This window comes from Micromys minutus, assembly GCF_963924665.1.
Source record: "Micromys minutus genome assembly, chromosome: 27".
Classification (NCBI taxonomy): domain Eukaryota; kingdom Metazoa; phylum Chordata; class Mammalia; order Rodentia; family Muridae; genus Micromys; species Micromys minutus.
Window position 1 is genome coordinate 41,649,166 of NC_137962.1, and position 23,538 is coordinate 41,672,703.

At 50.5% G+C, this 23,538-nt stretch overlaps 1 protein-coding gene across 2 annotated transcripts in view; it reads left to right on the top strand.

Annotated features, from left to right (window-relative positions):
• The window catches only part of OPLAH (5-oxoprolinase, ATP-hydrolysing), a 33,625-nt gene extending 10,089 nt beyond the window's left edge, over positions 1-23,536 (top strand). The window contains exons 1-27 of one of the 2 annotated variants that reach the window (XM_080939258.1): positions 12,811-12,845; positions 13,392-13,615; positions 13,696-13,887; positions 14,350-14,449; positions 14,539-14,662; positions 14,769-14,964; positions 15,043-15,208; positions 15,301-15,439; positions 15,538-15,605; positions 15,701-15,966; positions 16,458-16,570; positions 16,658-16,828; positions 17,018-17,155; positions 17,244-17,382; positions 17,499-17,611; positions 17,762-17,913; positions 18,531-18,691; positions 18,784-18,885; positions 18,973-19,147; positions 21,604-21,788; positions 21,869-22,015; positions 22,108-22,242; positions 22,404-22,553; positions 22,646-22,803; positions 22,887-23,047; positions 23,143-23,240; positions 23,373-23,536. In XM_080939258.1, the coding sequence (XP_080795384.1) occupies positions 13,445-13,615; positions 13,696-13,887; positions 14,350-14,449; positions 14,539-14,662; positions 14,769-14,964; positions 15,043-15,208; positions 15,301-15,439; positions 15,538-15,605; positions 15,701-15,966; positions 16,458-16,570; positions 16,658-16,828; positions 17,018-17,155; positions 17,244-17,382; positions 17,499-17,611; positions 17,762-17,913; positions 18,531-18,691; positions 18,784-18,885; positions 18,973-19,147; positions 21,604-21,788; positions 21,869-22,015; positions 22,108-22,242; positions 22,404-22,553; positions 22,646-22,803; positions 22,887-23,047; positions 23,143-23,240; positions 23,373-23,519 (3,867 nt within the window). In that variant the 5' untranslated portion in view covers positions 12,811-12,845; positions 13,392-13,444 and the 3' untranslated portion in view covers positions 23,520-23,536. Of the gene's footprint in view, positions 1-12,810; positions 12,846-13,391; positions 13,616-13,695; positions 13,888-14,349; positions 14,450-14,538; positions 14,663-14,768; positions 14,965-15,042; positions 15,209-15,300; positions 15,440-15,537; positions 15,606-15,700; positions 15,967-16,457; positions 16,571-16,657; positions 16,829-17,017; positions 17,156-17,243; positions 17,383-17,498; positions 17,612-17,761; positions 17,914-18,530; positions 18,692-18,783; positions 18,886-18,972; positions 19,148-21,603; positions 21,789-21,868; positions 22,016-22,107; positions 22,243-22,403; positions 22,554-22,645; positions 22,804-22,886; positions 23,048-23,142; positions 23,241-23,372 lie in introns of those variants that run through there. The other variant, XM_080939259.1, reaches the window with a different exon arrangement.
• The last annotated feature ends 2 nt before the right edge of the window (positions 23,537-23,538 follow it).

Below are 23,538 nucleotides of genomic sequence, written 5' to 3' on the forward strand. Positions count from 1 at the left end.
TTATGCTTCTGTGCCAAGGGATGGTGATAGCGAAATACTAAAATTCTTGTTTTCTGTAATTAAGTATTCTATTCCTATCATTAAAGTCATAAAAACTAAAACTTGACAGCATGTTTCCAGAAGGAGTTTCAGGGAACTTGTGTCACAGTTAAACACTGTAATTTATAATATCCTCGAGTCTAAGTTGATGTACATCAGACAGTGTAATATGTGTGTGCAAAATAGTGCATGGTTGTGTGTGCGTGTGTGTGTGTGTGTGTGTGTGTTCAGAAACATTACAACAGTGAAGTTGGTCGTGACCCATAGTTTAAAAAGCTGAGATTTGAGGCTGGGGAGATAGCTCACTGGTAAAGAATACTTGTTCTTGCAGAGGACCTGGGTTTGGATCCCAGAATTACCATGGCGGCTCACAACCATCCTTACCTCTGGTTTTAAGGGGTCCAGCATCCTCTCCTGACCTCCCTGGGAACTTGGCACATGGTGCACATTCATAAACTCAGGCAGAATATAGAGATAAAGGAATATTTAAGTAATGAATCTAAGAAGAAAGCAGGGGTTTAGATAAGTTGAGTCTGGATAGCAGCTCTTACATAAAATATGCTGTAAATTCTTAGGGCCGTGTGAACGTTGGTAACAGATTTATTTCACACGCCACTGAAGGGATTTAATGGCCTTCTCGGTTTCTTGTTCATGACTAATTCTCCATTCTTCTTGAATTACCAATACCCATTAGCCAATTCCATCCATTCATCCTGTTACAACACGCATCAGAAGGAGGCATCTGTGTCTCTAGGTGCAATTTCCACATCAGAACAACCAGAAGAACAGTTTGTCAATAGATGGATGTTTTCCTTGAGCCCAAACTAAGTGCTGCCCAGTTTAACCTCATGAAGCTGGATCCAGTGTTCTACAGAAGGTTCCCTAGGACAGGGTCAGAAGTTCAAGGTAGTCATTAGCTACTTAGTGACTTCAAATTCAGCCTGGGCAAATTGAAACCTTGTCTCAAATTTTCTTTTCTCCAGACTGGGGTCTCACTATATAACTTTAACTTGATAAACAAACTAAGGCTGGCCTCTAACTCACTGAGAACTCTCTTCCTGCCCAGCTTAGAACTGTTTAGCTTTTTTGTTTTGTTTTTGTTGTTATTTTGAGACAGGGTCTCACTTTTGTGGTCCTGACTAGCCAAGAACTTGATATGTAGACTAGGCTGGCTTTGAATTCACAGAAATCCATCAGAATCTTAAGCTCTGGAACCAAAGGTGTTTGCTCCCACATCAGGCAAAACATCTTTTTAATAATTAAAAACAGTGGCCATATGATCCCTTTGCCAGGGTCCCAACCCAGAAAGAACTGATTCTTTAGTTTCACAGTTAGCCTGGCGGCTCTAGAGTCCCAGTTCCCTTGGGCATCTGTGCTGCCCCCCCCCCACCAGCAGACAGTGTCCCTCCTGGAAGAGACTGGCACTTGGCAGATAGCTTGGTATATACCTTTAGAAGATTATTTTTATATCCTTCCTGACCCACAGTTTTCCTTCCCTCCTCTCCTCTCAGTCCTTCCCCTCCCCTCTACCCCTCCCCACTCACTCCTTCTCCATTTCTCTTCAGAAAAGGGCAAGCCTCTCATGGATACCAAACAACCACGAATAACAACTTGCAGTAAGACCAGGCCCCTCCTCTCCTATTAAGGCTACACAAGGCAACCCAATAGAGGAATAGGGTCCCAAAAACAGGCCACAGAGTCAGAGACAGCGCCTATTCCCACTGTTAGGAGTCCCACAAGAAGAGTAAGCTAGATACTGTGACATATGTGCAAAGGGCCTAGGTCAGTTCCGTGCAAGTTCCCTCGCATGCAGTGCAGTATCTGTGAGCCCTGATGGGCCCAGGTTACTTAATTCTGTGGCTTTTTTTCTGATGTCCTTGACCCCACTGGCTCTTGCAATTCTTTGTGCCCCTCTTCCTCAGGATCCTCCAGGCTCCAGTGTTTGGCTGCCGTCTAGGCATCTGCGTGTATCAATTGCTGGGTGGAGCCTCTCCGAAGACAAGTGGGCTAGGCAGCAATCTATGAGTACAGCAGAATCTTTTCATTGGCTTTTTTTTCTTTTTTTTTTTTTTGCCGTGTGTTTGAGTCTATCCTAAATAGGTGTCTAACCATCCAGCCTCTGGTTCCTGACCCTCTGGGCAGAGTCACTGGTGGGTTCCCTCTCATGGCATGGGTCTCAAGCTGGACCAGGCATTGGTTGGCCACTTTCAAGATTTCTGTAAGACTTTTACCCCAGCACATCCTGTAGGCAGGATGAATTGTAGGTCGAAGCTTTTGTGGCTGGGTTGGTGTCCCAGCCATCCCATTGGAAGTCTTGCCGGGTTGGAGGAGATGGCCGGTTCTGGCTTCCTATCCCTCATCACCAGATGTCTTAGATAGGGTCCCCCTTATAGACTTCTGGGAGTTTCCATTGCACGTGGATTCTAACTCATCCCAGGGACACCCCCCAATTCCAGGGGGGACTCTCTCCCTTTGTCCTTCCCCTGATCTGATCCCTCCTGCTTCCATCCCCACATCCTGACTGTCCCCCTTCCGTTCTGCCTGCAGTGTCTATTCGACAGTTACAGAAAGTGACACAGCAGTAGTACAATGCCACCATTCTTGCCGCCATATCCTGCTGTCCATGAACCTCTGTATGAGCAATGCTTTGACAGTCTGGCTGAGTCCAGACTCTGGGCCCCTACACAGGAGTCCAGTTAGTCTGCTGCTTTGTATGGATCATCCTCTTTTGTCCGAAACTGGGAATTTTAGATACCTTGCTGCAACTTTGAATTCTTCAGGGTCAGGTTCCTCGGGCTTGTTCCTTCTTTTGTTTTCGATTTTTGTTCTGCCCAGATCGGCAGTGTGAATTCCACTTCCTTCACAGTATACAGTTTCTGATGTCACTTCTTGGTGTCTTCCCACTGTTTAGGAAGCTAGAAGTTTCCCCTGGGACAGCACAGGTTGGTGTTCCCCCACCGAGGGTGAAAGGTTGTTGTGAGGGTTTGAATATGCTTGGCCTAGGGAGTCCACTGTTGGGAGGTGTGGCCTTGTTGGAGTGGGTGTGGCCTTGTTGAAGTAGGTGTGGCCTTGTTGAAGTAGGTGTGGCCTTGTTGGAGTAGGTGTGGCCTTGGAGTAGGTGTGGCCTTGTTGAAGTAGGTGTGGCCTTGTTGAAGTAGGTGTGGCCTTATTGCAGGCAATGTGTCACTATGGAGATGGGCTTTGGGACCTTGCTCCTAGCTTCCTGGAAGTCAATCTTCTGTTTGTCTTCGGAACAAGATATTGATTTCTCAGCTTCTCTGGCATCATGCCTGCCTGGGCACTGCCATGCTTCCCACCCTGATGGTAATGGACTGAACCTCTGAACCTGTAAGCTAGCCCCAATTAAATGTTGTTCTTATAAGAGTTGCTTTGGTCATGGTGTCTCTTTACAGCAATGGAAACCCTAACTAAAACAGTTGTGCTTAAGGTCCTAGGTAAGCAAGACTCCCGTGTTTTCCCAGGGATTTGTGTGGCTGAGTAGTGTTCCAGTCTGTCCTACATGTAAACTGCCAGAGACTGTATCACAGTCCCAAAGACATATAGCTCTGAATTACATGAATTAGGAACATCCACTTTATTTGGCAAAAGGTACCTTGCAGATCCCGAGATGGGGCAATGATCCTTAATTATGCGTGTCAGGGAGGCCAGTGTAATAGAAAGCATCCGTTATTAAAAAAGCAGGGGAGTAATTTTATTATTGAACCTCAGAGAAGAGGGCAAGCTTTAAAATGAACAGAATGTAAAGTGTCCAAATGAGTCAATCCGTGGTTGTATTGAGTAAAAAACAAACATAAGAGGGAGAGAAAGACAAGGCTTAGATGCTCAGTAAGATTGTAACCCCCTTGCTGGGTGGTGGTGGCTTGGTAGCGGTGGCGGTGGTGGCAGAGTAGACCTTTAATCCCAGTTTCCAGGAGGGAGACAGATGGTCTCTGAGGTCGAGGCTAGCCTAGTCTACAGAGTAAGTTCAAGGACATCCAGGGATACACAGAGAAACCGAGAGAGAGAGAGAGAGAGAGAGAGAGAGAGAGAGAGAGAGAGAGAGAGAGGGCTCTCAAAGGTTCAATAAAGAAGTCTCTAGCTCCTCTCCTACACTCTCAGCAGGATGAACCCTGTCACCATCATGGTGGGGGCTCCAAGCCAAGTCAGTAGAGGCCAACCATTTCACCCATAGGAGGCTACCCCCTTGACTTTGCCTTGAGTTATAGAGCACCTAGCCTCAAACTAGGCAGTAACTTTCCGTTCTTTAGCATCCTTATCTATGGAGGTTTTTAAAGGCACACCCAAACTGCATCTCTACAGGATACTCCTCTACCTGCATCTGACCAAAGCAATATCTTTCTGAACTTGTGTATTCTGCTAACAATTAGGTTTTCTATGAACAATAATGAAGTAGCCTGTAACATACCCCTTTCAAGTACTCTTGTGGTTTAACATCAGTTAATATCATGGAGTAATTGTTCCCATTCAAGTAGGGCAGACTCATCCCTGGGCAATCTGTCTCAAATCTTACTAATACAATATTTTTATTGGATATTCTCTGCATTTACAATTCAGGTGTTATCCCCTTTCCACCAATCCTATTCCCCCCCCCACTGCCTCCATGAAGGTGCTCCCTCCTTCTCCCACTAATACAATTTGAAAATACTTTTATTTTGGTTTCTTCCATACAGAAGAAGGTTGCCAGAGGTGAGTGACATTTAGAGCTAATCAACCTTTTGTTGCCAAGAGACTCAGTTGTTTTATCTCTTTATTTATTTCACTTTTTTAGTTCCCAGGCTGACCTGGTACTTGATACTGAGGTACTCCTCAGCCCCCTGAGTGAGGAGATTATAGGACTGAGCTACCAAGCTAATTTTTTTTGTTTAACAAAATCCCTTATAGCCCAGGCTGGCCTCAGACTTGTTATGCAGTAAAACATGACCTTGAATTTCTGATCCTCCTTCAGGCACTTCCCAAACCCTAGAGTTACCTCCACATATTTTATATCTTTGAAAGGTATTCTTTGACAATAATTCCACACACCTATATAGCATATTTTGATAATATCTGCCACCCCATTCCTCCTCCAGATCTTCCCTCCCCCATGCCACCTTAATACATGTTCCTTGCAACTTCATGTCCTCTCTTTTAGTAACCCCCTGAATCTAGTTAGTGCTGGCCATGTGTTCACAGGTGTAAGGCCATTCACTGGAGCCTGGGAAACCTACTAGAAGCCACATCTCCAAAGAAAACTTGCTGTTCCTCACCACCACCCCAAGACATCGATTTGCCAGCAGTTTCTCAGCTGCGGATGGGGCCTCGTGAGCCCCTCCCCAAACCGTACTGAAATTGATTCTGTGCAACCAACCGCAGTTGCTGTGCGTGTGAGGGCAATGGCCAGCATGTCTAGAAGGCACCATTTTGTCCCAGCCCCATAAAATAAACAAATCTTAGAAAAAAGAAAAGGAAGGAAAACGTGAGATGTTTCTCACAGCATCCTCAGCTTCAGGGTGGGCGGATGGCAGGCACAACAGTACATTCCAAGAGTTTTAGCTAATCCTCATTAGGATGTTAGATCAGCTACAGAGACTGGTAGTGCACCAGCTGGCCCGAGGTCATTTTGGCTTTTCACCTGCTACATTCCATCTTCCCACAGGCATGTTATAAGCAGCGGAAACATCTGCTGTGTGGCTCTGGCTCCTTCTGAGACCTTGCAGGTGTGGCTCTTAGTGGCTTGACACTTTTCTGCTTGATGGCTTTTCCTTGAGGATGCCATTGTCTCCTGGTGTCCTCCTGCCTAAGTTTATCCAATGTCAACTTCCAAATAAAGCCAGAGCTCAGCATCTGGGAGGTAGGGAGTCCCTTCATCTGCCCCCTTGCACCAAGTGCTCCATGTGACACTGGGAACAAGATTTCTTTTCCCAGAATGAGGCCCCTGTCCCTACTCTGTAAGATGATGATGTAAGGATGGTAGACTCATAAATTCAGCTCTTCCCAGAGTGAAACTTACTCTTTATCCCTGGGAGCAGGAAAGGAAGTCTTGAAAGCTTTCTTTTCTTTTTTCTTTTTTTTAATTTTGTAACTGATAAGCCATCGCTCCAGCCCTCCTGAAAGCTTTCATAATTCATTTTTTTTTTTCTTTCTTGAGAACAGGGTTTCTCTATATAACCCTGGCTGTCTTGGAACTCAATCTGTAGACTAGGCTGGCCTTGAACTCAGAGCTCTGCCTGCCTCTGCCTTGGGAATGTTTGAATTAAAGGCTTGTGCCACCACCACTGGACTATTTGTAGACCTTATAAACTCTTTTGTCTTGCTGTATGACCTTGGCCAAAATCCAGAGTGAAAGGGTCACCCAACCGTGATGAGGGACCTCCACCTGACAAAGTTCTTAAGGTCAAGGCCAGGAGCATACCAAACACGTTTTATCGAATTCTCTAGTCCTAGAGCAATTCAGCTAACAAAAACCGGCCCCCATTGCTGTGGCATGGAAGGACCAGGGAAATTTACAGATACAGAGTTAATGTGGGGCGCTGGAGCTATATGGCTTGGTGGTTAAGAATATTGACTGCTCTTCCAGGCGTCCTGAGTTCAAATCCCAGCAACCACATGGCGCACAACCATCTGGAATGAGATCTTATGCCCTCTTCTGGTGTGTCTGAAGACAGTTATAGTGTACTCATATAAATCAATCAATCAATCAATCAATCTTTTTTTTTTTTTTAAGTTCATGTGAACCCATCTAGTTCCCTACCTAGTTTCGGTGCATGGACTCTGCCTTGCAAAAAAAAAAAAAAAAAAAAAAAAAAAAAACAAAACAACAAAAAACAAAAAAAAAAAAAAAAAATCAGGTGGACAGTGTGAACAAACCTGTTCATCTAGCAACAGGAGATGAAGATAGGAACACTTACCTGGCCAGTATTAAGTCTCAAACCCTGGAACAAACTTTTGAGTTGCCTAACATATCAACATATCATATGGAATCAGACCTAGCCACTAGGTTCTCCCAGCATCCCTCAGTTCCTACTTGTTGCAGAGTAAGGCTGGCATACCCCACCCTCTACCCTGAAATCTCCAGCCCAGCAGCGACTTGTCTGAACTTTCCCCAGAGGTTCCTCCCCATATAATCCAGCCATTTTGGTTTTCAGCTTCTCTTTTCACCTTTTGCCTACTTGGCTGTTGCACCTGGTTCCCCTTTCTCCAGTCTCTCTTCCCCTCCCACCCCCCCCCCCTTCTACAGCTCGAGGTCACGTCTACTCTGGACTCTCCCAGATGTGTCTGCCTCTGGCCATGTTCTCCCCTTTATCTACAATAAACTTTCTCCACCTACCTAGAAGCGGTCATTTCCCTTCCTGTTTTTATTTCTCTTTTTCATTCACCCTGCAGTTTGGGGTCAGCCTAAGCAACCCAGCAAGATTCCATTTCTTTCTCTCTAATTTTTTTTAATTACATTTATTTATTTGTAGTTCTGTGTGTATGTGTAGGGGGCACATGAGTGCCATGGCAGACAAGGAGGTCAGAGGACAATTTACAAGAGTAGATGTTCTTCCAACCTGTAGGTCTTGGGGACCAAACTTAGGTTGTCAGGCTTGTTGGCAAGGGCCTTGTGCTGCTGAGCCATCTCACCAGCCCACAGGATTCTATTTCTAAGAAATAAAATAATGTTTAAAAATGCTAATTTAACTGGGTAATGGTTTAAGTGTTTCATGGCTTTAATCCCAACACTTGGGAGGTAGCCTGGTACACAGAGTTAGTTGTAGGACAGCCAGGGTTACACAGAAATGTGTGTCTGTGTATGTGTGTGTCTGTCTGTTTGTGTGTCTCTCTCTGTGTGTGTATTTATGTGTGTGTATGTATGTTTGTATGTGTCTGTGTGTGTATATGTCTGTGTGTGTGTGTGTGTGTGTGTGTGTGTGTGTGATGGAGGAAGAGGAAAGATATTACTGATACAATGAGAGAAAGCTCACTGCTCTAAGCCACTGGATTTCTAAAACAGACTTTGGGCTTTTGAATAAACAATGGTATTCCTGGGTGAAGAAAATTAAAACATTAGCAAATGTTACGAAGTGGGTTCCCCAGAGCTCACCAGAGATGGCTGCTCACACAGTGTATAGCCAATTGAGAGTCTTTATTCCAGCCATCTGGGACCACACCCAAGTGTTGGAGGTAGGCATGGCCCTGAGTGACTAGAACATGGAGGTTTTAAAGGTTGAAACCACATCCTGGCATCTCAGCCATTGCGGTGGGGGAGGGTTTGCAGAAGTAAGCAGTTTTAACAGACACTAAGCTAAGTGGGTAGCCAGCTGGAGGAGCATTTCACAGCAGTTTTAATAAAGGCCAAAATGAGTTACTAGGACATCCTGACCTTTGGTTCCTAGAATAGAGCAGGGTAGTTTTCAATGGATTTTCCATCAAGGAGATCAGTTTCTAGTTAAACCTGGAAATGACCTTAGCAAGAGTACAAGAAGGAGGAACAGGTGAGGAAGACAAAAAGGTCCTAATGCCTTGCCCTAAACATAAGCTTAATAATACTTGACAGGGAAACTTATATTTGAAACTTCTTACATTGTGCAGCCCAAGGCTAGCTTCGAACTCCCTAGGTAGCCAAGAAGGGGGTGTGACTGCTGATCCCTGCCTCTGAGAGTGATAAGTGCATTCTGGGTAAGTAAATGTTCTACTCACTTCACTGCAGCCTTGCTTTTCAATATGAAAATGTTTAATTCTTTCTGGGGGTGGGGGTGGGGAACGCGAATGTCATAGCTAACACCTGGGGGTCAGAGGACAGCTTTCGACCTTGGGGAGTTAGTTCTCCCTTCCACCCTGTGGGGCCAGAACTTGAATGCCTTCACCCTCTGAGCCAAGTTGTCGGCCTTTTCAACATGTTGTCACTGGTGAGTCAGCCTCTAGAGAAGACCCTAGCCTTTCCATCGAACACTTAACAAGGAACCATCTCCTTCTTATGGAACCTCTTTCCACCCTTGAGTCTCTTCTGGGAAGAGAACTGTCTTTGAAGGGGCCACGTAACGACGTCTGACAGACCTGAGATATCTGCAGGCATCCCTCCGCTGCACAGATGACATAAGCTAATCATTGTGAGACTTGAGGCCACCCAATACACAGATCTGAAGACCGTGATAGGATGTATGGCAGAAGCTTTACCAGGGTCTGTCTGCCTCTATATTCAAAATGTCTGCCGAGGAGTTCAATTCACTGGGCCTGCCATTCATCCGGGGTAAAATCTATACTGTCTGAAATGTTCTATTCTGTGTTTCCTGGGGCTAGGGTTGTTTCCTTGTAGAACTATTTAAATTGTCACTACTTGGTGTTGGGGAGATGGTTCAGTAGTCCAGGACATCTGCTGTTCTTGCAGAGGATCTGGGTTCAGTTCCCAGAACTCCCATGGGAGATTTAACCACCTGGAACTATGGTTCCAATGGGTCTAGGGTCCTCTTCTAGCCTCCACAGCATCAGGCATGTGCTCAGTGCAATTAAGCACATTCGGGCAAAACACTCTTGCATGTATAAGAAAAGTAAATATATCTTAGAAAAGGAGCATGGTGCCTAGTCTACTGTGTATCTTTAGGTGGTTCTTCCCCACCTGTCAGGAGCCATTTGCTGCTTCTTTGGTGAAGAGGGGAAAAGAGAGAGGGAACAAAATCTCCCTGCCAGGCAGAGTCAGGGCAGGTCAGGGTCTGTTGGCAGATCCCCCCCCCCCCCCCCCGGCCTGCTGAGGCACGGGATAAGAAGAGGTGCTTTGAGGCAAGGGGCTGAAGATTCTATTGACCTTGGTGGAAGGAATTGGGAGTGTTTTTGTGTGTGAGAGAGCAAATGTCTTGTGTACATTTCAGCAAAATTGTTTCTGTCAGCTTGTGGCTTTGCTTCCCAGGCTACTGTAGTACAAGAAGGTGTGAGAAATACAGTTGCTGCTGGCGTGGTAATGACCTGCAGCCCTTCCATTATCTGTCTCTTGCATCATTTTTTTCTGTCTTTCCAATAATCATCCTCACTCCCTCCTCAGAGGCCTGTCTGACTTTGTACCAGCTGGGCCAGCACACCCCTCCTCTACTGCAAATGAAGCACCTTTGACAGAGCTTTCTGGGCTGTATAAGGGAAATCCCTGGAGAATCCATCAGTTAACCAGTGAAAGCTGCACTCCTCAAGCAAGCAAAAGGAAACATGAACCAAATAATAATAATGAAGAAAAGGTCACAGAATCAAAGTGACTGCATAGAATTATAATTCTACAAGACAAACTGGATGGGAGGAAGTCTTTAATAAAAGTCCAGTGTAAAATTACATTGGATTTAGAAAAATCCATTGTCATTTTGGGTGAGACTATTGCTGCTTGGTCCAGTTCTTTGCCACCAGCTCTTTCCCATGTGCCGATTGAGTTCCTCAGTCTACCAAGGCTGTACCCACTACCCTTGCAGCATAGCTCCAACACCCAGCCACCCCCAACCTCCTTAGATGCTGCACAACCCCTGGATTTAGGCATCACAACCACTTGCCCAGATCCATAATCTCACATGGTGACCAAGGGGCTGTAGCCAGGGACCAGTGCTGGGTGAATGGTAGAGATGCCTGAATTATCTTCCATGACATACCTTAACTGGGTCATCCCAGAGAATCTTCCATCTTCCAGGAAGAGCTTAATAAAGAAATCCAAAGACCTATGGCAGTGTCTGGCCATCTCTGGTGGTCCTTCAAAGCCAGAAATCAGATGTAACCTGCTGCAGACAGGAAGACTAGGCCCTAGCCATCTTGTAATGCAGAGGTGGGGTCAGATGCTGACCTCACAATGGCAGAGCCTCTCTTTCCTGGCCAGTCCATTGACCACTGGCTAGCCGCTGTGCTGCTCCTGGGCATGTCCCTTCTGAGCAGCTATGAGGGCCTACGACAGGAGATCCAGCGGCTGGCCCAAGAGAATGAGGAGCTGCGGCGGCTGGTGCAGCTCATCCAGGAAAACCAAGAGCTAAAGCTAGTCCTCAGGAACAGGGGCAACAGCCTAAGCTTCTGTAGCTCCAGCTTCCTGTCAGAAGAGACTGCCACTCCCAGGCTGCAGAAACGTAAGACGATCAAATTCAAGGATGTCAAGAGAGGTGAGCCACGGGCATCCTTCAGAGCTCTCTTATCCAACGCGTACCCAAGCGGAACAAAGTCATGCAAAACCCTGGTCCTGTGGAGTGTGACTACCTGTTCTTCGTTGGGTGCTGGTGGTAGGTAGTAGAGAGAGATGGAGCAAGCCTAGGGACAAGGGTGGGATGACGTCTCGGGAGCCCACGAGGGGGGAGAGGAGAAAGTGACATGGAGCAGAGCTGGAATGAAGAAAGAGTCACACGGCTGGGGAAAGCTTTCCCAGCAAAGGAATGGTTAGTGCAAATGCCCTAAGTGGATACAGAGGAAAGAGGGTACCAGAAGGTTCTCGCAAGGCAGAGAGTTTGAGAAAAGACTGTCTCCTGGTTCTGGGTGCTTTCTCTTTCTCTCTCTTGAAATGAAAGTCTCACTGAGATATGCACCATAGGCCTTACTCTGGCATCCTCAAAATGAGAAAGGGACATGAGGGCAGGTTTGGAATGCCCAGGGGCATCAGGCATTGCCTGAAGTGTGGCATGTAGCCCAGAGCCTACAATTCCTTGAGAGCCAGCAGTGCACTTAGTCTGGGGGATGGGGGGGGGGCTTGGGTGTGTGTGCCCTAAGCTGTCTGATATCAGGCCTAGCACATGGGGTAAGGTCTTTGGGTTCAATTGATTTTCTATAGTCTCAGAAGCTGTCTGCTCCTCAGGAGCCACCCTTGTGGGGCAGCATCACCACAACACAGGGCTGATAGTTTCATCTGCTGGTACTTCTTCACTCTGGATGTTAAATGGCTCAGGCCTGACTTGAGCCCAGCCTCTGCCCTGCCTGCAGAAGCCCTGACTTCCAGCCAGCACAATTGAGGCTCCCTGGACTCAATCTTAGAAAGAATAGATCTGCTGGCCTAGTAAGAAAGACCTGCTTTCCTGGAGCTGAAACCCCTCAAGGAACAGCAAAGCAAGAAACCAGTCCTGACCCTCCTTGCCTGTTAGTCTTGGTTGTCCTGGGGCCTCCTCTGTCTGTGCACTTTCTTCTCCTCGAGTTAGGCCCACTTAAGGGCTGGCTAAATAAACAAGAGAGTAGAGGACACAGGGAGGTTGTCCTATTGTCCTCGGTGAGCAGGGACACCAGTTCCAGATGTCTGTTGGTCTCTTTACAGTAGAGACGTCAGGTTTAGGTGTCCTTAGCCATTTACTGTAGGGTTGACTGAGGGATGTGTGCAGAGGCCTCTTGTTCTTTGTGCAGTTGCTGCTGAATAAGAGGTCCTCCTACCTTCCATTGTTCCTTGCTGGGTCCTTTCCACCCAACCAATCTCCTGCCTCGCTCGGGTCCTCCCACTCTGGGGAACAGTCTGAGTTCATTAGAAATGTTACTTTTAGGGTGCAACCAGTTACTTAGGTGGGTATCAAGGGCGCCCACTTTCGGTGATCCAGAACTTGCAGAGAGATTCAGCAGTTTCCGAGAACCAAGGTGCCCTTGAGCCAAAGCGCTGGGTCCGCCCCTAGCTGACAAGGGCCACTGAGTCTCTCAATCCGTGCATCGCTCTGGGCGAAGGAGGAGGTGCTCTCCGGCCCGGCCCGCCTTTACGTAATCCTGAGGGCCAGGCATGCCAGGCTTGTGTGTCTGTGGGGGGTGGGGTGGGGGGTGTGTTTCTACTGGCCCCTCCTTGAGGTGGGGGTAGGGCCTGAGGGAAGCGCCGCGGGAGAGCACAAGCAGCACAAGAGCGGATTCCACCGGTAGGGTCTGTGCACAAGTCCTTACTGAGCTACGCTACCGCCTTTTCTCCTTTCCCCTCAGGGCTCTGCTGTTCCTGGTCTCCTTTTAGCCTCGCCCCACCGTTGTACGGGTTCTGTAGGGTTCCAGTGCCTATAAAGCCTGGGCTTGGGGAAACTTGAGCAAAGTGGGAAGTGGAGCGATTTCTTACCTGCCCACCCTAGTTCGAGTGCCTTTTCCTGCAGAAAGAACCCAGGCTCCTCTAGCACGAAAGGGCTCTGGGGTCCTTTTTACCTCTAACCCAGGTACTGGCTTTCCGGCAGCAGGACTCTCAGACCTGTGCCACGGGGACACTGGACTGGCATATGGGCTTGCCCGGCTCTGACTCTGGCCACCCTATGACTGGGTCCTGCAGCTCTTGCCAAACACAGAGCTACCCTATGGCTCCTCTTCAGGGCACCTCCTAGACCTGGAATCCATCTCTTTCCCATCCCAGACTTTTAGAAACTAGCTCCCCTCGGGCATAACCCCAACTCCCCTCACTCCCAGTGACAAGCTCTTCTGTACAGTTCTCCCAGGGCTACCGGCTGAAGAGCCACTACTGGACTCCAGCTTCAACATCATGGGCAGCCCAGAAGGGCGCTTCCATTTTGCCATCGACCGTGGTGGCACCTTCACAGATGTCTTTGCCCAGTGCCCAGGAGGGCATGTGCGTGTCCTAAAGCTGCTCTCAGAGGATCCTGCCAACTATGCAGATGCACCCACAGAGGGCATCCGCCGAATTCTAGAGCAGGTGGGCCAAGGCCGGTGGCTGTGTGTGTGTGGGGTGTTAGGGAGACCCCAACCTTAGGTCTTAAACTCTGTGGTCCCCAGGAGAAGGGAGTGCTACTACCTCGAGGCCGACCGCTAGACACCAGTCGCATTGCCAGCATCCGCATGGGTACCACCGTGGCCACCAACGCACTGTTGGAACGACGGGGGGAACGGGTGGCACTGCTGGTGACTCGGGGTTTCCGAGACCTGCTGCATATTGGCACTCAGGCCCGCCCAGACCTCTTTGACCTGGTGAGCTCTCCCATGCCAACTGGGCACTAGACGAAGCTTGTGCACCCTTTTTTCCTCTCTCCCAGCCAAGGCCCGGTGGGGAGGTCTGTGAAGCAATGGTGGCTAAGTCCACTAGATGATAGGCCTAGAGGAGGCTGAGCGTTGCTGGCAGGACCTGTGTCCCCATACTTCTGGGCTGGCATGTGATACTTTGCCAGTTCAAGCCAGCACTACTCAGGGTGAAAGCTTGGAGGTCTCACCTTGGAATTCCTGGAAAAAGCTGCCCTCGCGGGGTAGGGTGCTGGTTCTACCCTACTTAAGGGCTTGGGTACAGAGAGAAGCCTTCTGGGTGGACCTTGCTGGGCCATTTTGACTGTTTCCTAGCTTTTTAGGACACACCCCCTGGCCTGTACTGCCACATCACACAGGACCCCCACAGAACCCCCAGGCCTGGGTCTCTTCTGAGCCTCTGCTTTCCCTCAGGCTGTGCCGATGCCGGAGGTACTGTATGAGGAGGTGCTGGAAGTGGATGAGCGAGTGGTGCTGTACCGTGGAGAACCAGGTGCCAGCTCTCCTGTCAAAGGTGCGATGGTGCTGACCGCCCGTGTGAGGTCCTTGGGGGTAGGCAGATTCTAGCAACTTTTAAACGGGGCGGCTATGGGCTCTTTCTAGGCCGTACAGGGGACCTGCTAGAGATACAGCAGCCCGTGGATCTGGGAGCCCTGCGAGGGAAGCTGGAGGGGCTCTTATCTCGGGGCATTCACAGTCTGGCAGTGGTGCTCATGCATTCCTACACGTGAGTCAGTCAGGGCCGTTTCCTGTGGGTCCAGAGGAAAGCTGGAAGGGTGTTGGGTGGGAGGCACAGAGCCCAACCCCCCCCCCCCCCCGTGTTCTCCTTGTAGGTGGGCGCAGCACGAGCAGCAGGTGGGCGCACTGGCCCGGGAGCTGGGCTTCACGCATGTCTCTTTGTCCTCGGAAACCATGCCCATGGTACGGATCGTTCCCCGGGGGCATACAGCCTGTGCCGACGCTTACCTTACTCCTACCATCCAGCGCTATGTGCAGGGCTTCCGCCGAGGCTTCCAGGGCCAGCTCAAGGTGAGGCCTGTGGACCACCCTGCTCTAGGCTGTGGACCACCCGACTGGCACATCACTGCCCGCTCTCCCCGTCCACAGAATGTGCAAGTACTCTTCATGCGCTCTGATGGTGGCCTGGCGCCCATGGATGCTTTCAGTGGTTCCCGGGCTGTGCTCTCTGGCCCTGCTGGTGGCGTGGTTGGCTACTCAGCTACCACCTACCAGCTGGAAGGTGGCCAGCCTGTCATTGGCTTTGACATGGGAGGTATGAAGGCTGAAGTGGGTGTGTGACGGGAGACCTAAATGATGCTGGGGACTCCGGTCTTGGGGGTGACTCTTAGCATCTTATCCCGTCAGGCACATCCACAGATGTGAGCCGCTATGCTGGAGAATTTGAGCATGTCTTTGAGGCTAGCACAGCAGGTGTTACCCTCCAGGCCCCTCAGCTGGACATCAACACGGTGGCAGCTGGAGGGGGTTCCCGCCTCTTCTTCAGGTCAGCTCCCATCTCTTCAGTTACGGGTCTCAGCTTTTTTTTTTTTTTTTTTTTTTTTTGTCCTCCGGACATCTAATTCCAGTTTTTTATCTCCCAAGGTCTGGCCTGTTTGTGGTTGGTCCCGAGTCAGCAGGTGCCCACCCGGGTCCTGCCTGCTACCGAAAAGGTAAGAGCTAGCCTCTGCCGTGCTGTTGCCCACGGTGTTCTAGGCCCATCCATGCATCTCTAGTCTCCAAACCACACTCTCTTCCTTCTTCCCAGGGGGTCCTGTGACAGTGACAGATGCTAATCTGGTCCTGGGTCGCCTGCTGCCTGCCTCCTTCCCCTGCATTTTTGGGCCAGGAGAAGACCAGCCACTGTCTCCCGAGGCTTCTCGAAAGGCTCTAGAGGCCGTGGCCACTGAGGTCAACAGCTTCTTGACCAATGGACCTTGCCCAGCTTCCCAACTAAGTCTGGAGGAGGTGGCCATGGGGTTTGTGCGTGTTGCCAATGAAGCCATGTGCCGGCCTATCCGTGCCCTCACACAGGTGTGCTCCCTCTACCCACCCTCACCTGTCTATCCCAGCCCTGCTCGATACTCTCTCAGACCAACAGAAATGCATAGCACACACCAGTTAATCTTGAAAAGACTGGGCATTCCTAATCCTTCCCCTGCAGCCCCAGGCCCAGTCAGGGAAGTGTCCAGAGGCCACCTACCTGGAAACTCACATAGCTGGTTGGCTTTTCTCCTTCCGCTACTGTGTTCCCTTCTTTCTCTTTCCCCAAGTATCACAATCCTCTTCCTCTCACCTAGCCTGGGGGAACCTGGAAGGTCCGCCTCTTTCTTTCCTCTCAGTCATTGGCCACTGGCATCTTTACTGATATATATCAAAAACCAACTGGGGGCTAGGACCTTCAGCATCAGTAAACACAGATTCCTGATCTTTGATCAGAACCATCCTCAACAGAAATGGGACAGGGCGGGGTGGGGCTGTCAAGGGTATGAAAGACTATTTATTGACCTTTCCTGGATCGCCAGGCACGAGGCCATGACCCCTCAGCCCACGTATTGGCTTGCTTTGGAGGAGCTGGGGGGCAGCATGCTTGTGCCATTGCCCGGGCCCTGGGTATGGACACTGTGCATATTCACAGGTGAGTCCGCATGTGGAAATGTGCCTTTGGCTGAGGGAGTTGGCTTTGAGGATTGTCCCCACACTGCTGTGCCACCCTTTTCTGCAGGCACAGCGGGCTGCTGTCAGCACTGGGGCTGGCCTTGGCAGATGTGGTTCATGAAGCACAGGAGCCCTGTTCCCTGTCTTACACACCTGAAACCTTTGCACAACTGGACCAGAGACTGAGCCGCCTGGAGGAGCAGTGTGTGGATGCCTTGCAGGCCCAGGGCTTCCCTAGGTATCACCACTTCCCTTGGACCACTGAACACAGGGCTGGCTTTGTCTCCACCTCCCCTTTGGTGGTATACCACCGGATGGCTTCCCAGATGTTCCTGAATCTTCAGGACAAGGATCTCATAGTGCCTGAGGAAGCAGGAAAGGCACCCTCAGATACTACTGGGTAAGTACCCCAACCTGCTTCCTACAGGTCTCAGATCAGCACAGAGAGCTTCCTGCATCTTCGCTACCAAGGCACCGACTGTGCCCTAATGGTGTCTGCCCATCACCATCCAGCCACAGCCAGCTCACCCCGTGCTGGTGACTTTGGAGCAGCATTTGTTGAGAGGTATATGTGACTCCCTGTGAGTCCAGCATGTGTGGCCTGGTGGTCTGGTTGCTTCGCCCTCATTGCTCCCTTGGATGGGTGGGTGCAGGTACATGAGAGAGTTTGGCTTCGTCATTCCTGAGCGTCCAGTTGTGGTAGATGACGTGCGTGTGAGGGGAACTGGCCGTAGTGGACTCAAGCTGGAGGACACCCCCAAAATCAAGAGTGGACCTCCCCATGTGGAAAAGGTGGGTCAACCTACATCCTCAGGACCTTGGGGGACAAAGGTTGATGGGGAGGTCCAGCCATGTTGAGGGGCCTCAGTAAAAATGATCTGGGAACTCAGCTCACTCCACACCTGCAGGTGACCCAGTGCTACTTTGAAGGGGGTTATCAGGAGACTCCCGTGTACCTTTTGGGAGAACTAGGCTATGGGCATGAGCTCCAAGGGCCCTGCCTTATCATCGACAACAACAGGTAAGTCTGGATGTGTAGAGCCTTGGAGGGGTTACTGCAGGGCAGAGGGTCCATCATTGGGGTATCTCCTGGCGTGGAGTACTGACATCTCTGGTTGTGGGGAGGTTGTGGCCAGCCTTCCTGTAGCTCCTCTGTGCCTCCTGCCCCCAGCACCATTCTTGTAGAACCAGGTTGCCAAGCAGAGGTGATTGAGACAGGGGATATCCGCATTTCTGTGGGAGCTGAGGCTCCTAATGTGGCAGACACCAGGCTTGACCCCATCCAGCTGTCGATTTTCTCTCATCGCTTCATGAGCATTGCTGGTGAGTAGACACTGCTGTGCTCCTCACTGTTGGACGTGGGGCGGGGAGGCAAAAATGCAAGTAGGGTAGCTGACAGCATTGGCTCTTGTTGCATGTGGTAACCTGGCAGACGTGTGTCAAGGGGAAGGGCAGAATCCTCACTGTGGTGAGGACTTGGCTCTGAAATTGTACTCCATGCTGCAAGAGCCGGCTTTGGACAGGGCAAGTCTTTTTCTCTTCTCACCAGGAGCCATTTGATCTTCAGCTATTTGGGGATAGAACACAGGCATCCGCTGTGAGCCCATCCTTCAAGGCTAGACCACCCACCGGCTTTCAGGAATCTAGGGGTTTATGTTTGGGGGTCAGGTTCTTGCTGCGTCAGTCAGGGAGGAAAGTCGAAGTGTGACCCCAGGCAGGCTGGACAGGGAGTGTTCATTTTATAAGCTGCCTCCCATACACCGGGCTGCAGCCTTACTGCTTAAGAGAGAATGCTGTCACCCTGGTCTTCCCCAAGCCACAGGAAAGACTGTTGAGTCTTGGGTTTGGACCCAGGAGGCCTTGACCCTGTGGGTCCTGTGCCTCTTTCTTGGAGCTATACATGTGGGTGATGGGGCCACCTGGCCACTCTGTGCCCCCAGAGCAGATGGGCCGCATCCTACAACGCACAGCCATCTCTACCAACATCAAGGAACGTCTCGACTTCTCCTGTGCCCTCTTTGGGCCAGATGGGGGCCTCGTCTCCAATGCTCCCCACATTCCTGTGCACCTGGGTGCCATGCAAGAGACAGTACAGTTCCAGGTGTGGTAACTGTGACATCTTCCCTTCTGCTCCCTCCCTTGCCCCATGACCTCACCTCCCTTTCCTACTCTGTATGTGTCTCCTGGTTTCAGATTCAGCACTTAGGAGCCGACCTCCATCCCGGTGATGTCCTGCTCAGCAACCATCCCAGTGCAGGGGGCAGCCATCTTCCTGACCTGACTGTCATCACACCTGTGAGAAAGTGTTAGGGGGAACACCTTGACTAGTGTTAGGGGGACAGAGGTTTCTAGTGCTCCTGATGGTTGCTGTTCACCCCTTAGGTGTTTTGGCCAGGCCAGACGAGGCCTGTGTTCTATGTGGCTAGCCGAGGGCACCACGCAGACATTGGAGGTATCACACCGGGCTCTATGCCTCCTCACTCCACAACACTGCAACAGGAGGGTGCCGTTTTTCTGTCCTTCAAACTGGTCCAGGGAGGCGTCTTCCAGGAAGAGGGTGAGCCGGAAAAGGGTCACAGTGAGGATTTGGCAGGCAGGGATGCGTGGCTGCTACCAGAGACGGGGCTGGGCAGAATCCTGATACACAGCCGATACGTCCTGATAATATCAGCCCAGGCCTACCTTGAGGCTTGATACAGTGGTGACCTCTCAGGGCAGTTGTCCAAAGATGACCTCCTAAAAGGTGACTTTGGGGTGGGGAGTTGGCCAAGACACCCAAGGGGGCAGAAGGTGGAAGAGGGAGTTTCAAGATTGGCAACTGCTGCAGGCGACACTGGGTATTGAGTCTACAGAATCCCAGGGAGCTGGCTGGGTCTGGGTCTCAGTAACTGGGCAGTGGAGCAGCTGGAGTTATGATGGTCTGCTTGTACACCTACCTGCAGAGTAACCCTGAGGGTGGGTATAGTGGCCAGATGGAACAGCCGCAGTCACCCTCAAAGATGGTGGGCATCCAGAAGGTAGAGGGTGGAAGGAAGTTTGGGAACTAAGGTGTGTACAATCTGGAGATAGTGGGGTCAGGCTTAGATAGCTACAGGATGGAGATTTTTGCACCGAGCTGCATAGAACAGCCACAGATAAGGTGAAAATCCGGGAGAGACAGCCTTGGTCTGAGGTCACAGGGGTCTGAGAACTTAAAGGGCATCCTGGAGTTAAGGAGAAGAGGGCATGGTAGAGAGTGTGGCTAACCCATAGGCACATAGGATAACCTTGACCATGGGGAGCTGCAGTGGCTCACATGGCAGAGTTTAAATGGACAGTAGACCTCAGAGAAGGTGAGACAGAGACTGGGAAGTGAGGGCTTTTCCCCAGGTGTGGTATATTCTCAGGTTTAGACGACACAGCTTACAAGAGTAGGAGGGGAGCCTTGTCTAGATATAAGAAACTGCAGGGTGGGGCGGGACCTGGAGAGATGGCTCAGAGGTTAAGAGCACTGACTGCTCTTCTAAAGGTCCTGAGTTCAATTCCCAGCAACCACCTGGTGGCTCACAACCATCTGTAGTTGCCTGATGCCCTCTTCTGGTGTGTCTGAAGACAGCAGCAGTGTATTTACATACATAAAATCTTAAAAAGTAACCCTGCAGGAAGAAGACAGGACTTGCTTGATAGGGTTTATGTGTATGTGTTTGCCTAAGTACACCAACCTGTATGCACCATGTATGCAGGTCTCCTTGGAGATCAGAAAAGGGCATAAGATTCTTGGGGATTGGAGTTAGAGGCAGTTATGAGCCCTAGATCCTTTGCAAGAGCACCAAGAGCTATTTTGTGTAGAGCCTTGTATATCTCAGCCTGTGCTGCCTTGTATTCCTGAAGTACTTGGAGGCCAGTGGAGTGGGCAGGGCATAGAGCAGACAGGATATGGTGTGTTTGTGGCAGACTTTTCCTGTGACATGTAGATAGAGGGGAATGTAAAAGCGTCTTCTGTTTGCCTGATGTGATTGTCATTACCAAGCCTGAAGTCTGCTAACCTTTAGGCCTAGTCCTCAAAGCATATAGCTTCAGTACAATCTTCTCTAGGCCTAGAATGTTTTCAGCCTTTGAGATTTACTGCTAAATATGCTCACCCTTTCTAGTTCTGAGCTCTGGCTGGTTAGTTCAACTCACTTGTTCTGGCTTCAACTCCTCTCCGAGCTGACTGATTCAGTCAGACTTCTCTCTCGGTCTCTGACTGAATTGCTCTGCTTGGCCTAATACTTGGTTCATGTGTCTAATCTTCTGGTTTCTCATTCCCTGGTTTGTTTTGTCTTTACCTGTGTTTAGCTTGTTCTCTCTGCAGCTTGTCTCTCTGTTCTGGTAAAACTGCCTCCTTCTCCCAAACACACAGTCAGTGTGTCTTAAGTTAAGGAGTCAGTGCTCTTAAACTGCAGAGCCATCTTTCCAGTCTCAAATCTTTCTCTTATTTGTCACTTTGTCTGCTGCTCAAATTAGATGTCACCTTCAAACATGGCTACTTCCTTCTAGAAATTTTACCTTCACTGTTTGGGATTACAGGCCTGTGCCTCCCTATGTGCTGGGATTAAAGGCATTTGCTAGAGCTGAGTCACACAAGAAACAGCTTTTTCAGTAAATAACACAATCTTGGGGTTCATAGCATCAATACTCTGCAACAGGGGATCCTGGGGAAGGCAGATGGGTGAGCTTGCTAAGGGATGAACCCACCCTCTCCCAAGTCACCTCCAGCTCCAGGGAAGTCTTTGGCACAACTGCTTGCCAAAGGTGCTTTAGATGCTGGGCTGCAGAAGAGGGCTCAGCAGAGGGATGGAGCCTATAGTCTTCAAAGTCCAGGAGTTTGCAAAGTGTGTGTGTGTGTGTGTGTGTGTGTGTGTGTGTGTGTGTGGCATGTTAGCAAAATGTCAGTAGGGAGCTCCCAGTGCCCAGTGTTATGGAACAGGCAGGCACAGGGACCTGTTCCTGAGGACATGAGAGATGGCTCAGTTTGTGACCCTGTCCATCCAGCTGTGACAGAGGCCCTACGGGCACCAGGCAAGATCTCTGGCTGTAGTGGGACCAGGAACCTGCATGACAACCTGTCGGATCTTCGTGCCCAGGTGGCAGCTAACCAGAAAGGCATCCAGCTGGTGGGAGAGCTGATTGGACAGTATGGCTTAGATGTGGTGCAGGCCTATATGGGCCATATTCAGGTGGGCCTGGGAACGGGAACATGCACCCAAGGTAGGTGGGCCACCCTTTAGACAGCTGGGCTGAACCTTATTTCTACTAGGCAAACGCTGAACTAGCCGTGCGAGACATGCTTCGGGCTTTTGGAACTTCCCGGCAGGCCAGGGGCCTGCCCCTGGAGGTGTCTGCCAAGGATCACATGGACGATGGCTCTCCCATCTGCCTTCGTGTTCAGATCAACCTGAGTCAGGTTTGCTTGTACGGGAAGTGGGGGCAGGAATTGGCACTGGCCTCTAGGGTGAGGCCCATTGCTGATAGCTGCACCTTTTTTTCCTGGGGTAGGGCAGCGCGGTATTTGACTTCAGTGGTTCCGGGTCTGAAGTGTTTGGCAATCTCAATGCCCCGAGAGCCATAACACTGTCTGCCCTCATCTATTGCTTGCGCTGTCTAGTGGGCCGTGACATCCCACTTAATCAGGTTCGTAAAGGTGTTTGGTGAGGTAGGTGGGTAGGTCTGAGGTCACCCTGAGACTTACCTGAAAACAAAAGCAGCCCCATGAACAGAGCCTAAGGTGGTGGAATTTTTAGCTGAATGTGGGTAGTTCCCAGCCCTAATTGATCACCTCGGTCTTTCACCAGGGTTGCCTGGCACCTGTGCATGTCATAATTCCCAAAGGCTCCATATTGGATCCATCCCCAGAGGCAGCAGTGGTCGGCGGGAACGTGCTCACATCTCAGCGAGTGGTGGATGTCATTCTGGGGGCTTTTGGAGCCTGTTCAGCCTCCCAGGTGTGGTGGAGCAAAGTGGATATGGGTCTGAGAAACAGAGCGGTGGGGGTGGATGCGCCCACTAACCAAATGCTGTTATCTGCTTCTATCAGGGCTGCATGAACAATGTGACCCTGGGCAATGCCCGAATGGGCTACTATGAGACAGTGGCTGGTGGTGCGGGCGCGGGCCCTGGCTGGCATGGGCGCAGTGGTGTTCACAGTCACATGACCAACACACGTATTACGGACCCAGAGATTTTGGAGAGCCGGTGAGCTGAGTACTCTTGGTGCCAGGCAGTTGATCTGGGAAATGAGCCCGTGCTCATATGCGCTGTTCCCTTCACCTGCACAGGTATCCAGTTATCCTGCGCCGCTTTGAGCTGAGGCTAGGCTCTGGGGGCCGAGGCCGCTTCCGAGGAGGTGATGGCGTAGTCCGAGAAATGGTCTTTCGGGAAGAGGCGCTGCTGTCTGTGCTCACCGAGCGCCGCGCCTTCCAGCCTTACGGCCTTCACGGTGGGTGGCTTCCCCATCTCTTCCCGGCCACCCCAGAACCCCGTCTCCCTACCCCTACCTCTCTTGACCTCAGCTCAGTGCTTCTCCTCCTATAGGGGGAGAACCTGGTGCACGTGGCTTAAACCTCCTGATCAGAAAAGATGGGCGCACAGTGAATTTGGGCGGCAAGACAACTGTGACCGTGTACCCTGGGGTAAGAGAAGGAGCCTGCGTGGTGAACAAGGATACAAAAAATTTAATTTGGCTCCCAAACGGAAACGGGGTGGTTGAGTGATTGTGCCTTACTGGGACAAGGCCACACCTGTGTTGAACTTGCTCTTCCCAGGACGTGTTCTGCCTCCACACGCCTGGGGGTGGGGGCTACGGAGACCCGGAGGACCCAGCGCCACCACCAGGCTCGCCCCCGCTATTTCCAGCCTTCCCAGAGCGCGGCAGTGTGTACGAGTACCGTCGCACCCAGGAAGCTGTGTGAGTGCCCCACAATAAAGATC